At 40.4% G+C, this 17706-nt stretch overlaps 2 protein-coding genes across 2 annotated transcripts; both read right to left on the reverse strand.

Annotated features, from left to right (window-relative positions):
* Positions 1–5582: 5582 nt before the first annotated feature.
* On the reverse strand, positions 5583–9552 carry LOC140576669 (pancreas/duodenum homeobox protein 1-like). The gene is made up of 2 exons (XM_072696201.1): positions 9177–9552; positions 5583–5860 (listed from the first exon to the last, which is right to left on the reverse strand). Exons 1-2 carry the CDS (start codon positions 9550–9552, stop codon positions 5583–5585), a joined length of 654 nt encoding a protein of 217 aa, XP_072552302.1.
* Positions 9553–15469: 5917 nt separating this feature from the next.
* gsx2 (GS homeobox 2) lies at positions 15470–17102 on the reverse strand. The gene is made up of 2 exons (XM_072696213.1): positions 16533–17102; positions 15470–16253 (listed from the first exon to the last, which is right to left on the reverse strand). The coding sequence occupies exons 1-2, from the start codon at positions 16951–16953 to the stop codon at positions 15892–15894; spliced, it is 783 nt and encodes a 260-aa protein (XP_072552314.1). The 5' UTR covers positions 16954–17102; the 3' UTR covers positions 15470–15891.
* Between the last annotated feature and the right edge of the window lie 604 nt (positions 17103–17706).

Here is a 17706-nt window from a genome sequence, read left to right on the forward strand (position 1 = left end):
TGTCATATTATATATTTTTATTTATAGTTGTTAGTTATTGCACTATGGTTTAAACATTAAATACCCCCCCACCCCTCCCCGCTCCCCCCCTTAAGGTTTGCAAGATGCCTGCCCACCGTCCACCGCTGTCTGCATTAATAGCGGTTATAACACGTCGTGCTTTGCGAGATTTGCCTTTAATGAGCTGCTTTAGCTCGGCAGCTCCATTTGTTGTGTGAACGCCTCCACTCCAGCACACAGACAGAGGGCGCTCTAACACCACAAACAGCCTCACATGCAGCCCCGTTGTGTCTCAGCCTCTCTCTGAATTCACTCTCCCCTCGCTCCTGTCTCACATATTGTCCTTAAAACATTCACATCTCTTTCATTCCCATTCTTCCCAATTCTCTCTCTCTCTCTCTCTCTCTCTCTCTCTCTCTCTCTCTCTCTCTCTCTCTCCAAGTCTGGTCTAATAAGCTGTCCTTAAAGAACTTCCACTCTTCACATAATCTGATTCTTATAAAAACACAGCCGCAGCTCGACTGCCTCTTCTCTCAGCTGGATGACCTTTAAAGTTGTAGAAGGTCCAAAGTCACCCCCCCCACACACACACCCACCCCCCACCACCGCCCGCAACACTCCACTCCGCTGAGCCCACCTTTTTGCCTCATTGCCCAGCTGACTGACCCAGACCCCGGGGCCAGACTCGACAACCCCCCTCCCGCTTACCCCCATGTTATCCCGCTCTGCCCCCTAGCCCCTCGTCTTTGGAGGAATCCGCCCCGCAGCGCCCCCTCGCACGGCCCGCTCGTCCACAATGACTTCCACATGTTGCTTGCAGCACGAGCGCGCAAAAAGAACAGAGTGCCTTGTTCTCCGGCACAAAAGGAACCTAATCTCGGAGCCTCGATCTGCTCCGCCATCCTCTCCACCTTGATCCCGTGGAGCAGCTTGGAGCAATTTGAACAGACTGAAGTGAGCGGCACTGCGGCCAGCAGCGGTTCTGCGTGCTTAACTCGCCTGGCCCTGCTTTTATTTCTCTGAGAATTGTTCATTACATGAGCAGCATATTCACAGCTACAGACTCAGAAATAGGCTTTTATTGCAATGCAGGTCTTGAGCAACCAGCTCAACTCAACCACTTGCAAATAAAGGTCCTGTATAGGGTTCTTCAGAGCGATGCTACAGAAGAACCATGTTTGGTATCCCGAAGAACCCTTCAAATGGTGTCAGTGTAATGGTATCACTTTTGTAAATGAATCTGAATCTGAAGAGCCTTTTTAGACATGCATGAGTCCAAAGAACCGTTTTAGAGAAGATGCTTGACTATGAAGAACCATTTTGAGATGTTCAAAGTCTGAAGAACCTTTTAAGAGATGCATGACTCTGAAGAAGCTTTTTTGAGGTGTATGGGATCAAAGATCCCTTTAGGTATATCTGAGTCTGAAGTTGCTTTTTACAGATGTATCAGTATGAAGAACCTTTTTTAGAGATGAACATTTCTAAGCCGAGAACCTTCAGGAACCTTGATTTAGAAGAGGATTTAGCAGGACCAAAACAGAGACAGTTCACCAACTAGGTCCCAAATTCCAACTGCCCCTGCCCGAATCAACACTGCCTCAGCAAATCTAACAGTAATCTAACAAATCAATGGTCTAATCAGAGTTCTCTCTAAACATGGCTTGGTTTGCCAAAACTATCGTAGCACAAAGAAGACTCTTGAATTGCCAAGCAAACATCCCTCTGAACTTTCTCTCCCACTGACGAAGATCTGAACACCAAGATGCTCTTGGGAAAGAGGGCCTAACAAATCAATTCTTTAACTGCCTTAACTTTGCCCCATGCTTGCAGTCTCTCCTGGTTTGTTTCTCAGCTCTGAACTTTGTTCTTCTTTCTCTCCACCGATAGTTTAGCTGCTGAAATGTAGTGCTCTGTGTATTTAATGTAATTCAGTATGGCTCAGTGGAGGGGCCTGTTCACCTTTAACTAGGGAGGAATGCGGGCTATGGGACGAATGTGCATGCTGGAGGGGCCGAGGGGACTCCAGCTGTGGGATGCCAGCTTTTCTGGGCTACTGACACCAGATTACGCACACATACATACATAGATATACACGTGCACACAAATCACACACAAAGTTTATCTTTGTTGGGAATTTTCTGGCTTTATTACTGTAGTGGAAACACTTTTGGCAACAGCTGTGAGAATAATAAATGCAAAGTAGTATTTTACTTTACCGAACAATCTCTTTATGACGCATGTCAAATGAAACAGAAAAAGCTGAGAGAAAAAAAGAAAGAAAGAAAAAGGAAGAAAAGAAAGGAAGAAAAAAGAATAAATGAAAGAAAGAAAACAGGAAAAAAAAACAATAAAAATGAACAGACAAAAGAAAGAAAGAAAGAAAAACATGAAGAAAATAATAAAAAAAGAAAACGACATAGAACAACAAAATAAATAAAGATAAAAAGAAGAAAAGAAAGAAGGAAAAAGAAGTAAGAAAAAAAGAAAGAAAAATGAAAGAAAAGAAAGAAAAAAACAAGAAAAAGGAAGAAATAAAAAGGAAGAAAAGAAATAGAGAGAAAGAAAAAAAGAAGAAACTGAAAAAAGAAAAAAGAAAGAAAAAAAAAGAAACTGAAAAAAAGAAAAAAGAAAGAAAGATTAAAAGAAGAAAAGAAAGAAAGAAAAAAAGAAGAAACTAAAAAAGGAAAAAAGAAAGGATGAAAAAAGAAGAAACTAAAAAAAAGAAAGAAAGGAAAAAAGAAGAAAAGAAAAAAGAAAGAAAGAAAAAAAATGAAGAAACTAAAAAAAGGAAAAAAGAAAGAATGAAATAATAAAAAAAGAAGAAAAGGAAAAAAACGATAGATAAAAGAAAGACAAAATGAATGAATAAAAATAAAAGAAAGAAAAGACAGAAAGAATAAAAAAAAGAAAAGTAAAACTAGAGGAAGGAGAGGACTGTTAGACAGATAGTAAAGATCCTGTGTTTTTGCTGTATGGCTGAAGTGATGCTTAAACCCCTGTGTGAACGTTAGTGAGCTGAGGGCGCTGCCCTGTCTGAAATTTGATCCTGCATTTTCCAGTTAGCCACCACATGGTGGCGTATTCACTCATTTTTCAATACACACACACACACAGAGAGAGAGAGAGTTAAGGGCTCTTGAAAGTCATTAAACTGGACTCAAGATAATGTTAATACAAAAACAAACCCATTAAACCATATTAAAGTCACCAGAACAACCTCCGACATCACAGCACCTCTACTGTTCTCACTGATTGAGAACTAATCACGGCAGGTCATTATTAATGCAGCAGTCTTCACACAGGCCACAGTGAAACACACACACACACACACACACACACACACACACACACACACAGGCCAGATCTAGAAGGGTCAGACATCTGGACACAGTAACAGTCCACAGATTTCAATGAATGTGATGAAGGTCTGGAAACAGTGGAGAAAATGTGATCTACCCTGAAGTTCTGTTGATTTCCTCTCTGAATAGAAATGATCAGGTACTTAAATGAGCTCATCCTCTACAGAAATTCAGTGCTGCATATTTAAGAGCGCAATTATTGCTTATTTGCTTTATTTAACATACTGGGTTACAAAATGTGCTTATGGCACATTGTATATGATTTATGTTGCTAAATTCAGCAAATAAATAAATGTTATGCTCTGAAATGTGCAGAAAATGTAATGTAATTTAATTAATTTAAAGTTTAATTCGATAATTTTCACATCAACAACACGATTCATAGGAATGGGTGTTTTATTTGTTTATGTCTCATTTATTCTTTCTTTCTTTCTTTCTTTATATCCCCAGTGTGGGCCTTTACATCAGGCAGGAAAATCTGAATTCTCCCTTTGAGAAAGATAAGTTATCAAAATAATAAGGACGATCATATTTAAAGCTAATATCACTTATTGAATTATTACTTACTTGCTATTTTCTGTTTCTGGAAAATCAACCATGATCATGGGCGTTTTGTGAATTTTGGAAGTCTGATCTTATACTGATCTTTACTGGATTAAAACGTCTAGAGTCATTCATCATTCATTCATCTAAAATAAGCAGTACACTGGTGTCTTCTACAAACCGCTAGAATAGCTGTTTCCCTGTTTTTGATATCATCTGGATTGCTGCCTTCTACGTAACTCCTGTCTAATGTTTGCTTCACTCCACACATGTCTGGGAACTTGATTTAATAGAAGCGCCCAGTTGGTTTCAATTGGATCATGCAGGTCTTTTACTGGTCAGTTATGCTGGACCCTCTCTGTCTCTGTCTCTCGGCGTCGCGCTGTCCAGCGTACTGAAACGGCCGTGCTTCGTCTGCTGCACTGAGCTCCAGGAAGGCCAGGCCTTTTTTCACCTGGGCAGTTCCACCTCTTAGACTCACGCGCGCACGTCACGGTTTAAACAAAGGGCTGAGTCAGAGCAGAGACTGAGAGCAGAGCCGCGCGCCCCCCACACTTCCCCTACTGACCTGCCGCTGGGGGTCCCACCTACCAGGCGAAGGTGCCTCATAGCGTGTTTACCCAGACCATTCATTCATTATTATCATATATTATTATTAATATCATAATATTATTATTAATACCATAATATCATTTATTATTATTATTATTATTATTATTATTATTATTATTATTATTGACTCGCGTTGCTTGGTGACATGCATTTTCTCCACCATCAGCCGGGTTTGACGTCACTTGCTTGTTCAAACACAGGGCAGGGCAAAAGTCAGTCTTGATCTGAGGAGTTGCAGGGCAGCGAGGCTCTTTCCCTTTCTCATGATAAAGCCAGAGCCCATGTGGCCTTTCATAAGTTCCTTTGCACTTGACGTGATAAGGTGCAAGGATCTATCAACACCCATTAATTAAACAATCAATCCTCAGGCCTACTGGAAACAGATACTGTAGAATCTGGAGATCAGGCAGGCGCCCAGCAGCCCAAGTCAAAGAAAACCAGCACAAAAAGACAAAAAGAAAAGATTAGATTAGACAAGAACTTGCTTCAAAGAATCAGCCGGGTCATAGCTAAGCCCATATCAGAAGAGGAATTATAACAGGTAAATAACAGGCAGCCCAACACTCTGTGTTTAAAAAAAAATGCAAGATCTCGAGCCGAGAGTCATAGTTGAGTTTTAATTATTATTATTTTAAATAACAATGCATATAATTGCATGTGGGTTTCTTTCCTATAATTGAATCCATCAAAAACATCGTCCATCAAATGTTATTATAAAGCTACAAACAGCAGTGTAAACCTGAAGCACTTAGCATTTACAGGATATAAAATAATTCTGTACAAACATCCAAATAATTTATTTCTAAAACTGTTGCTATTTCTGTATCATTTCAGTCAAACCTCTGATGTTGCTACTTCTGGCCTGTATATCAAACCTGTAGGCCTTTGGAACTGAAGCCATGTAATGTATGTTGCACATAGTCATATTTCATTTAATAATGTTATTTTAATGGAATCTACCATTAAAGTGCTCGAATTCTTGTGAAATGCTCCTCGTCCAGGCCTTTCTAACTGCCACAGTAGGCAGGTGCGATAAAGGCCATCACCTGTCCATTTCAGCCTTTTCCATCATGTTGTGCTGGTGGGGTCCACATGCTGCTCCTTGCTCTCCTTGCTCTCCGTGCTTCCGCGCTTCTTTGCCTCCTCTTTTTTCCACTTCATCCTCCTGTTCTGGAACCAAATCTTGATGTGGCGCTCGGTGAGGTTGAGGCTGGTGGCCAGCTCGTACCTGCGAGGTCTGGAGATGTACCTGTTGAAGAGGAACTCCTTCTCCAGCTCCAGCAGCTGAGCCCGGCTGTACGCTGTCCGGCTGCGCTTATGCTCTTCCGAGTCCTCGCAGAAGTAACCTTTGATACAGTGGGACAAATACCTCATCAGGTTTTACATTTCTACACTTGAAAGTAAAGTAATCTTCTGTTGTCTACCTGGACGCCAGAGCTTTGTGTTGCACAGGTGTGTCTTTCCTGCTAAATCAGATACCTCATTTCATCAACACCATGCAGTGCAGGTGGACTACAGGGCTGCAAGGAATCTGGTTCTACCAAACATCCTGAGCAAATCATTTGGATGCTACACAGCAAACGCTTTGTTGTTGAATTACTAAGTACAGGGTTGTATTAGCCTTTACACCACTGTTTTAGCATGTTGTTGACTCATCTATGTACAGTACTGGAGCAGCTCAGTGTTGAATCAAGTGTTGGATTCTATATAAATCCAGTTAAATAAATGAGTTAATCCAGAACTATTAGAAAGAATGTGACACACCTCAAGAGATAATCCTTCTTTGAGTGCAGGAAATCTATATCAATACATGTGACACTACAATTTAACACTCTAAAAGCACTGCAGGAGTTAATTGAGCACTGTAAAAGTTAATTTAACACTTCAATAGTTCATTCAGTACTATATGAATTCACTTGACACTATAATAGATAAATCAGTACTACAAGAATTTATTTAACACTATAATAGATCATTCAGTACTACAAGAATTCATTTAACGCTATAATAGATCAGTCAGTACTACAAGAATTCACTTGACACTATAAAAGATAATTCAGTACTATAAGAATTCATTTAACACTATAATAGATAATTCAGTACTATAAGAATTCATTTAACACTATAATAGATAATTCAGTACTATAAGAATTCATTTAACCCTATAATAGATCATTCAGTAATACAAGAATTCATTTAACACTATAATAGATCATTCAGTACAACAATAATTCATTTAACACTATAATAGATCATTCAGTACTACAAGAATTCATTTAACACTATAATAGATCATTCAGTAGTATAAGAATTCATTTAACCCTATAATAGATCATTCAGTACTACAATAATTCATTTAACACTATAATAGATCATTCAGTACTACAAGAATTCATTTAACACTATAATAGATCATTCAGTACTATAAGAATTAATTTAACACTATAATAGATCATTCAGTACTATAAGAATTAATTTAACACTATAATAGATCATTCAGTACTATAAGAGTTCATTTAACACTATAATAGATAATTCTGTACTATAAAAAATCATTTAACACTATAATAGATAATTCAGTAGTATAAACATTCATTTAACACTATAATAGATCATTCAGTAATATAAGAATTCATTTCACACTATAATAGATCATTCAGTAGAATAGGAATTCATTTAACACTATAATAGATCATTCAGTAGTATAAGAATTAATTTAACACTATAATAGATCATTCAGTAGTATAAGAATTTATTTAACACTATAATAGATCATTCAGTAGTATAAACATTCATTTAACCCTATAATAGATCATTCAGTAATACAAGAATTCATTTAACACTATAATAGATAATTCAGTACTATAAGAATTCATTTAACCCTATAATAGATCATTCAGTACTACAAGAATTCATTTAACACTATAATAGATCATTCAGTCCTACAAGAATTCATTTAACACTATAATAGATCATTCAGTACTACAGGAATTCATTTAACACTATAATAAATCATTCAGTACTATAAGAATAAATTTAACACTATAATAGATCATTCAGTACTATAAGAGTTCATTTAACACTATAATAGATAATTCTGTACTATAAAAAATCATTTAACACTATAATAGATCATTCAGTACTACAAGAATTCATTTAACACTATAATAGATCATTCAGTAGTATAAGAGTTCATTTAACACTATAATATATAATTTAATACTACAAGAGTTCATTTAACACTATAATAGATCATTCAGTACTATAAAAAATTCATTTAACACTATAATAGATAATTCAGTAGTATAAACATTCATTTAACACTATAATAGATCATTCAGTAGTATAAGAGTTCATTTAACACTATAATAGATCATTCAGTACTACAAGAATTAATTTAACACTATAATAGATCATTCAGTACTACAAGAATTCATTTAACACTATTATAGATCATTCAGTACTATAAGAATTATTTTAACACTATAATAGATCATTCAGTAGTATAAGAATTTATTTAACACTATAATAGATCATTCAGTAGTATAAGAGTTCATTTAACACTACAATAGATCATTCAGTACTATAAGAGTTCATTTAACACTATAATAGATAATTCAGTACTACAAGAATTAATTTAACACTATAATAGATCATTCAGTACTACAAGAATTCATTTAACACTATAATAGATCATTCAGTAGTATAAGAATTCATTTAACCCTATAATTGATAATTCAATACTACAAGAGTTCATTTAACACTATAATAGATCATTCAGTACTATAAGAGTTCATTTAACACTATAATAGATAATTCAGTACTACAAGAATTAATTTAACACTATAATAGATAATTCAGTACTACAAGAATTAATTTAACACTATAATAGATCATTCAGTAGTATAAGAATTCATTTAACCCTATAATTGATCATTCAATACTACAAGAGTTCATTTAACACTATAATAGATAATTCAGTACTATAAGAGTTCATTTAACACTATAATAGATAATTCAGTACTAGTTGATTTTACACAAATAATTAATTATGGACTAAAAGAGCTTATTTAACAGAATGATTGTAGATTCAGTACAATTACTGTACAACTGTAACAGTTAAGCTGACATAGTGAGAGTTGATTCAGAACTGTATAAATCAATTTAACCCTATACTAGTTCATTTAGTTCTATATGAATTAATTTAACCCTATACTAGTTCATTTAGTTCTATATGAATTAATTTAACCCTATACTAGTTCATTTAGTTCTATATGAATTAATTTAACCCTATACTAGTTCATTAAGTACAAAAAGAGCTTATTTTACAGGATAACAGTAGACTCAGTACAATGCAAGGTAATTTAACACTATAAAAACAGTACTGTAACAGTTCTACACATAGGGTGAATTTGACACCATTAGAGGTTCTGTTCTGTTAGAGTTATCATTATAAAAGTTCATTTGGGTCTAGATATACTAGTTATATATGACAATATTTGTAATTTTCTTTTAACTAATTATTACTTTTAACTTTAAATGATGCTTTCTTTTTATTCATTTCATTAAACGTAATTTAACCCTTTAACTCATTTGCCCTTCACTGTAACTGTGGATATTTCTGCGTGGGTTGAATAAACATCCACTTGTTGAAAGCTTCACCTGTAACAGGTGCTTGGCAGGCCTGTGTTCTCAGCGCCCTCATCCATGGAAAGGCTGCGTGCCCTGCTCCCTCCTCGCCGCCCCGGCTCTGCTCGGTTACTGGCGGATACTCATCACTCTCTGGGCCTTTCCCGGGAGACCCCAAGATGGGCTGGTGGTCCTGCTCGCTTCCCGCATGCTGGCAGGCCGGCAGATCGCAGGGCGCGTACTCCGCGAGCTGTGTGTGCTGGAGGTGGAGCGGTGGGTACGTGGGGTCGGAGTAGAGCGCGTGCGGCTCGGCAGTGCGAGAGAAGCGGCACGCGGGCGGCTCGCGCTCGTAAGCGACTGAAGCGTGCGGGTCGTAGTCTCCACTGTAGAACACATCCAGAGAGTCCATCGCGCGCGTGCGGCTCTGAGTGTGGGCATACACACTCGTACGTTCACACACCTAAGGGACCGTGTGTGTACCTGGGCCGGGTCACGTGAGGGATCATAGACTCATTAGTCATTAGGTCAGCCTGGCTAAAGTGCAGTTCATATTTACTCTTCAGAGCCAAGGCGTGGGTTTTCTGCAGGCGTTAAAAGAGAGCAAACCGCGGGCTTGTGAAGCTCCACTTATGGCCTACATTCAGGAGGCAGTGTCTTTGTAGGGTCGCTCGGGTGTACTGTGGCCTTTAATGGGAATTGGCTGAATATGGAGTGTAGGGGTGGGGCGTAATATTTAGATAGTACATATTTGGACAGTTCACTCCTCTCAACCTCAAATATATATATATATACATACACTGACCAGTCATTACATTAGCACCACTGACGAGCAAAAACATTGATTACCTTTATCTACAGTGGCATCTGTCAAGGGCTGGATATATTAGGCAGTAGGTGAACCGTCAGTTCCTGAGGGTGATGTGTGTTAAAAGCAGGAGAAATGGGCGAGCATAAGGATCTGAGCCACTTTGGCAAAAGTGTCTGGAAGACTGAATCAGAGCATCTCCGAAACTTTAAGCAGGTCAAGAAGGCAAAAGTGTGCCAAGAAAGGACCAACGGTGAATTGATGACAGGGTCATGGGCAAATAAGACTCCTTGATATGATCCATGAAGGCCCCACCTCACCTGCTGCTAACGTCACTGTGTCTGATACCAAGGAAAGTCTTTAGAGATCTTATGGAGTCCTTGCTTGGAGCAGTCAGATCTGTTGAGGCAGCCAAGAAAACCTTCTTTTCTTCTCTCCTAATCTCTTCTCTTCTCTCTCCTCTTTTCTTCTTTCTTATCCTCTTTTTTCTTCTTTTCTACTCTTATTTTTTTTTCTCTTCTCTTCTTTCATCTCCTCTCTTCTCTTCTCTTCTCTTCTCTTCTCTCATCTTCTCTTCTCTTCTCTTTTCTCATCTTCTCCTTTCTTCTCTCATCTTCTCTTCTCTTCTCTTTTCTCATCTTCTCCTTTCTTCTCTTCTCTTCTCTTCTCTTCTCTTCTCTTCTCTTCTTTCCTATTCTCTTTTTTCTTCTTTTCTACTCTTCTTTTTTTTTCTTCTCTTCTTTCATCTCCTCTCTTCTCTTCTCTTCTCTTCTCTTCTCTTCTCTTCTCTTCTCTCATCTTCTCTTCTCTTCTCTTTTCTCATCTTCTCCTTTCTTCTCTTCTCTTCTCTTCTCTTCTCTTCTCTCATCTTCTCTTCTCTTCTCTTTTCTCATCTTCTCCTTTCTTCTCTTCTCCTCTCTTCTCCTCTCTTCTCTTCTCCTCTCTTCTCTTCTCTCATCTTCTCCTCTCTTCTCCTCTCTTCTCTTTTCTCATCTTCTCCTCTCTTCTCTTCTCTTCTCTTATCTTCTCCTATCTTCTCTTCTCCTCTCTTCTCTTCTCCTCTTCTCTTCTCTTCTCTCATCTTCTCCTATCTTCTCTTCTCCTCTCTTCTCTTCTCCTCTTCTCGTCTCTTCTCTTCTCCTCTGTTCTCCTCTCTTCTCTTCTCCTCTCTTCTCTTCTCCTCTTCTCGTCTCTTCTCTTCTCCTCTGTTCTCCTCTCTTCTCTTCTCTTCTCTTCTCTTCTCTCATATTCTCCTCTCTTCTCTTCTCTCATCTTCTCTTCTTTTCTCTTCTCTTCTCTTCTCTTCTCTCATCTTCTCCTCTCTTCTCTTCTTTCATCTTCTCCTCTCTTCTCTTCTCTTCTCTTCTCTTCTCTTCTCTTCTCTCATCTTCTCCTCTCTTCTCTTCTTTCATCTTCTCCTCTCTTCTCTTCTCTTCTCTTTTCTTCTCTCGTTCTCCTCTCTTCTCTTCTCTCATCTTCTCCTCTCTTCTCTTCTCTTCTCTTCTCTCATCTTCTCTTCTCTTCTCTTCTTTCATCTTCTCTTCTCTTCTCTTCTCTTCTCTCATGTTCTCCTCTCTTCTCTTCTCTCATCTTCTCCTCTCTTCTCCTCTCTTTTCTTCTCTCATCTTCTCCTCTCTTCTCTTCTCTCATCTTCTCCTCTCTTCTCCTCTCTTCTCATCTCTTCTCATCTCCTCTCTCTCCTCTTTTTTCCTCTCCTCCTTTTTCTTCTTCTCTACTCTTCTCTTGTTCTCCTCTCTTCTCTTTCCTAAGTTATTCTCTTCTTCTCATGTATTTTCCTCTCCATCTCTTCTCTTCTCCTCTCTTCTCCTCTCTTCTCTCCGTTATATAGTTATAAATATTTCATATAAAATATATTGATCCAATTCTGATCGTTCATGGGATGTTGAAATATTGCAATGCCACTTTCTACCACTTGGGTTGGATTCTTTCCAAACCAAGCACCCCCTTCTGCTCAATGATTGGCTATGTCAGAACAGAAGCTGGGATGCAACTAATCAATCCCAGGACAGGACTGGGGCTTACTATATAACTGATGGGAAAAAAAATAATAGTCTAAAAAATTTCCTTTGAGTTATAGTTAATGTCATACTGACCCTGGCTTCATGTTGAATCAAAATTACAGCAGCATGTTGTCTTTAATAACCTACCCAAAGCCTTTCTGCTCTATAATTAATACGGATCAAAGCTTGTGATTCATTAATGATGCTGCTATTTATGTGGGAAATGTAATTGCATCTAAATCATCTAAAATGTGTTTTCATTAAAGCATCTTTATCATTCCCAGAGATGGACTCTAGACCTGATCCTAAAAAAGACAGCAGTGCCAGATTCAAACCAGTGCTGACATACTAGCTTAGCTGGTAGTGAGTAAATTCATCCGCTCAATGTTCTAGACTGATTTCTATAGTTTTAAGACCACTTATAACCAGCCACACTTACTGGAGTGTGTAAAATGAGGAGCTTCAGAAAGTGATGGCTACAATGTATTGCTTTTCAAATGTATTGCGTCCAGCATCCTGTGATCAATGGTGGACAGTGAGTGCAAATATGCCAGTATTAACACAACAGGCATGGCTTGCTCGAATATGGGAAGGAACAATTTATGTAGTATATCCATTAAACAAATACAGTGAAATCTTAGCTTGCACCTGTTGGAACAATGTTCTGGTGGAAAAGAAAATAAAGTGCCATTTATTTAAAATAACAGTTCCAGCAAATAGCCAAAAGAAATGCAGGAAATGTGTTGCTTACTTTTATGGTTGAATCCTAACATTCAGCTACTCAAAGAATCTCAGGATACAGGATCCTTGTTAATCCTGTATTAAGACCAAATGCATATCCCAAAACATTACTACATAAATATTTAAGCCTTTTTATGAAGCTTTATATATATATATATATATATATATATATATATATATATATATATATAGTGGCATAATAAACGTATTGCAAGATGCTACAATTTATTTTTAACATTTAATATATTAATAGAAAAATAAAAATGAATTCATGAATGTATGAAGGCTCCTAAGTGGTGCAGCTGTTTAAGTGTTAAAGAGTGCTAAAGAGACTGAGGTCAGTTATGCTCTCTGGCTCTCCTGGCCAGGAAAGCCAGAGAGCATAACTGACCTCAGTCTCGTTAGGTGGGTATGGCCCTCCCTCTTTCCCATCACTCAGCGCCAGTTTAGCCAAATCAGGTGTCTGTTAGCTGACGCAACATAGCTGGCACTTAGTATTCCCCCCTTAAGCGTGTTCAGCTGTTAAAGAAGACTTGCTTCATGTTACATGGAAAAAGCACACGCTGGCCTCCACCCTGCCTGCACTGGTGGCATCATGGAATTAGTCAACTGGAATTGACTAAATTGGGCAAAACATTTGGGAAAATGTAAAACAAACAAAAAAAAAAAAAAAAAAAAACTCAAATATAAAATAAAAAACTCAAATGTAATATTTGTTATATAACTATTATTTATTTCTTTATTTCTTTATTAAGTTCACTTTTTTGTCAGTCTGTGGGTCAGTCAACGTCCTGTGTGTGAACCGGACAGGCCTCTTGTGGAAGAGCCATCACTCCTCCATTGTCCGTGTGTGTTTCTAAATTCACTCTCGCACCTGCAAGATCCGAAGTCTAATTCGATTAATAAGAAATTCAATATACATTCATTAGGTGGCTTTCCTTGCGTAATGCGCGATCGCCAGCGAGACGTGAAAGGGCTCCATTTATCCCGGCTCTGAAAAGGACCTGCGTGGGACTGAAACTTCACCTGCTTCCCCTCTCAATTAGGAATGGATCCCGAACTCGCACGGAGAACGAGTTAAATTAAGCGTTGGCTAATTCGCCACTGTCCCTCCCGCGTAATCCCTCCATTTTTGCGCCATTGCCCCTTCAATTTAGCCCCGAGCTGAAAGGTTCAAATAGTGCCTAATGAAACAGTGACTAAATGCTTGTGTCGCTGTGGAAGAAGCCCTGTGCGAGCTTGCTGAAAGGCCTCTGTGAGCTCGGCCCTGTCGGGGGTCCGCCGGTTAAAGGCGAGCTCCTGGCAGGACAATCTAACCTGTCAAAGCCTTTGGCCAGCTCTTCATTGCGCCCCCCCCCCTTCTTTATCTGTCCCCCCACCGTGGGTTTTTGGAAGGGAATTGCTACATAAGCAACTGACGTGGGACAGAAAGTGCAATTAAAGTCCTTTTGGATGAACTTAACATGAGGGACGGGCTGCGCGTGAAAGGCGCGCACAAAGCAAGGGCTCCGAGATCAGGGGGCTCCATTATGGAGAGCATCACCTGGGCTGCGGGAGAGAAAACCTCCATGAGCCCTTTGTGGCCTTCAAACACGGGCTGCTGGTGAGGAAAACCAGTGGAGAACCATAAGAGTGAAATGATTACACAGGCTGAGCCCACACACTAACAGAACGAGCCTCCTCGAAAACAGGCAGCTGAACCCCTCAGTGTTCTCAGTTTCGCTCGGTTTTGTACTTTGCTGTTGCTTCTTGATCCAAACTCTGAGGGTGAAATCGTTTCTTGATGCGCATTGATAATAGATATACTCATCAGACCTGTGTTATATATAATGGAAAACAGCAGTAAATGCATTCAACAGCCCTTTCCTGACGTGCACTGATTTGGTGCAAGGGATGAAATGTGTGTAGTGTATTTCATCTGTTTTCTGAAGCCCCTGTAATCCCTTAACAACCTTGTAATCCAATAATTGCGCACTAATAATGCAAAGCAGGTGGTTGCTTTAGTAACTGATAAATACCTCACATTTCATTTAACATTTGAGGTCGTTAAAATTCTGTGAAGAGGCTCAAAAGTGCACCTTAATAAACCCCTTCCTTTGGCAAAAGGAACTGTTACAATGGCCTTCAAATCTGCAGGCTATGCCACAATCGAATTTGCATCTGAAAGTCGTCTGTGGGCTTCCTATGCAGAGTGAGTGGAGGGGACTTATTGCTAAGTAATTGCTCGTGTAGTGTGTAGTGTGCGCTTGCCTGTTATTTGTACTTTCAAGCGTCTTTAAATTGCACCCTCAAATAAAGGAGACGTTCCAGCATATCTTTAACCCTTCTATTATCTCATAATTTGCTTTTTATATTTTAATATAAGCTCGACTGCAGACTTTAAATGATGGCACCTATTAATATGTGCTCCCAAAAGATCTATCAGAGCAAGCAACCAAATTACACAGCGTTTCTAATGTATCGCACAAGGTTATGCCTTTGCTATACTTGCTATGTCTCTTCTCACGTGCATTTTTCTTGCTTGTCAGCTTCTTCTAATATTAATCTAATGAACTGAATTTAATGCACTCATTAGCTTCTGCCAAAGCGCTTGTTTCCCGTTCACTCGGTAATTTGACTGTGTCTGAATGGTATTACCAGTGTGCGCGTGCATGGTCCATAACTTTACTTCCAAGATACAAATGCAATGTGCAGTGTCTAGAACATGACAGGTATCGTGCAACGATATTAAAGGGTTTCAAGACACAGCAAGGCATAACTGCGGGGTTTGTGCGTAATTACGCACGTCTGGAGTTTCCGTTTTATTTAAATAAATATACAAATATACACATTTTGCATACAATGCACATAAAATTCAGGTGAGAAGGAAAAGTAAACAAAAGGTAAATCACAGTTTCTTAGTTAGGTAACACAATTTCTCACCACCCTCCCAAAAAAATTGGGCGTATTTACAAGGCGCAAGGCGTTTTGCGCGCAAACGTTTCAAACACGGATCAGGTAGAAAGAGGGTGCATGAGGAAAACACACAGATTGCAATTGTTTGCATTAGAAACAGTCTTAGGAGACAGAGGAAGCACATCCACTTTTTTTCTCCTGAATCTACCGGGTTTGGACACGCTCAAGGGTCCTTTGAGAGACTAAGTGCTGCTCGGTGTGACCACAGTCCACTCCGTCCAGTCCGTCAAACGGGCGACGCCTCTTTCTCCTCCGTGGTTGACGCGGGTGACATGGAGTCCTCGTCCTCCGAGCGCGGGTAATGCGCGTGCCCATGCACGCCGCCGACGCCTCCTCCCGAGCACTTGCAGGCTCCGTGCGCGCCCCGCTGCGCGCCCTTGCCCTCCTTCTTGTGCTTGACGCGGCGGTTCTGGAACCAGATCTTCACCTGCTTCTCGCTCAGGTTCAGGTACGTGGCGATCTCGATACGGCGCAGGCGCGACAGGTACATGTTGGAGGAGAACTCGCGCTCCAGCTCCAGCAGCTGCGTGCTGGTGAAGGCCGTGCGCATGCGCTTGCCGCCCTGCACGGGACTACCGTCCGAGGCGCCTGCAGGAGAGGATGGGAGAGAGACCCGTTAGTTTATCTCCATAATAAAACTTTCAGTTTAGCACAAGAGTTTAATTTTAAGGGGTTCTAAGGTTCTAAAGGCATCAGAAAAGCAATAAGTACTAACTAAGAGTTTAAAAACAAAGTCGGGCAGCTAGGTGCCATAGCAACCCTATGGAATTGTACTGTAAATGTACAGTTACACTCATGACAGATGACACATGCAGCTCTCAACACGTGACCAAAACTGTTAGGGGTGTTAAGCAGCAGGTGCATTACCGAGGCTCACGCAGTGGTACCGTCGTGGGTCCGTGACGCCGTAGGCTGTGGGTGCGCACACGGGCGCGTGTCCGTGAGGGGCGTGCGCGAGCGCAGGGCCTTGATGCTGATGATGGTGCGCGAGTCTCGGACAGCAAGGCGGCACGTCTGCGCTCCCGAAGCCCGGAGGAGCTTTGAGGAGCGCGAGGGCTCCACCGCCGGAGCGCGGCGGCGGCGCGTGGACGTGCGCGGCGACGCAGAGTGGGCAGACGCACAGCGCGCCACTCTTGCGCGAAGGGCACGCGGGCGCGCCCACACTGATGGCACCCGGCGCGTGCACGCCGACAGGGAGGAGGAAGTCATGCGCAACGCGCTCGCTAAGGGTTGAGGGCCGCGCGGGGTCCTTGATGATGAGAGAGTCCACGTAGAAGGACCTGGACATGATGGATCCAGGAGCGCGCGTGAAGGGATGAGGAGGTGCTGGCAATACGCAGACGGTGTTGCAGTTGGAGATGGAGCTGCTGCTGCTGCTGCTGATGATGATGATGATGTTGGCCAGTGGGGTGTTGCTCGTGGACGGGTTGACGTTGCAGTTGGCGGAGCGCGCTCTAAACCCTCGGGAGCGCAGGGAAGGTGCTTATGTTTGATGCTTCAACAAAAGGGAGCCCGCAAAGGGGCCGGCCCTAACGGGCCCACGTGCGCTCCCGGCGCTGCGCCTTTAGTTGCGCCGGTGACCCTAGACACGTGATGCATGAGCGCGCCACCAATCAGAGCGTTGCCCGTCCGGACTCGGGGCTCCTTCGTCCACCCCACAGACACAACAGCAACCGATGATGATGGTAAAGATTATGATGATGATGATGATGAGCTCCTGACAGCAGCGCCAGTGACATGCCTACAGTGGTCGTTTCACAAATTCATGAGCTTAACGGACCTCCATACGAAAACGCATAGAAGAGCTCTGATCACTGTTTGTTAAAAGTAGACTACAATCTCTCCAGGCAGGTTCTGTATTAGCTTTTAATTATTCAAGCTGTAAACCTTTATTTTTTATTTTAAATATTGTAATTCGTTTTATTATGACATTTTATTAAATGTGCAATTGTCATAAGATCTTCATAAATATGTATATATATAAAATTATAGAATAATATTATAGAAAATATCTTAATTTTTGTCCATTTTTAATTTTTAA

The sequence above is a fragment of the Salminus brasiliensis genome, chromosome 1 (genome assembly GCF_030463535.1).
Source record: "Salminus brasiliensis chromosome 1, fSalBra1.hap2, whole genome shotgun sequence".
In the NCBI taxonomy this organism is placed as follows: Eukaryota; Metazoa; Chordata; class Actinopteri; order Characiformes; family Bryconidae; genus Salminus; species Salminus brasiliensis.

Bases quoted from the DNA above. Each gene is read 5' to 3' on its own strand.
- LOC140576669 (XM_072696201.1), bottom strand. From the start codon at position 9,552: ATGGACTCTCTGGATGTGTTCTACAGTGGAGACTACGACCCGCACGCT. The intron at 5,861-9,176 runs GTGAAGCTTTCA...ACTGTATCAAAG, and splicing joins CTGCCAAGCACCTGTTACAG to GTTACTTCTGCGAGGACTCG.
- gsx2 (XM_072696213.1), bottom strand. From the start codon at position 16,953: ATGTCCAGGTCCTTCTACGTGGACTCTCTCATCATCAAGGACCCCGCG. The intron at 16,254-16,532 runs GTAATGCACCTG...CCTCTCCTGCAG, and splicing joins GTACCACTGCGTGAGCCTCG to GCGCCTCGGACGGTAGTCCC.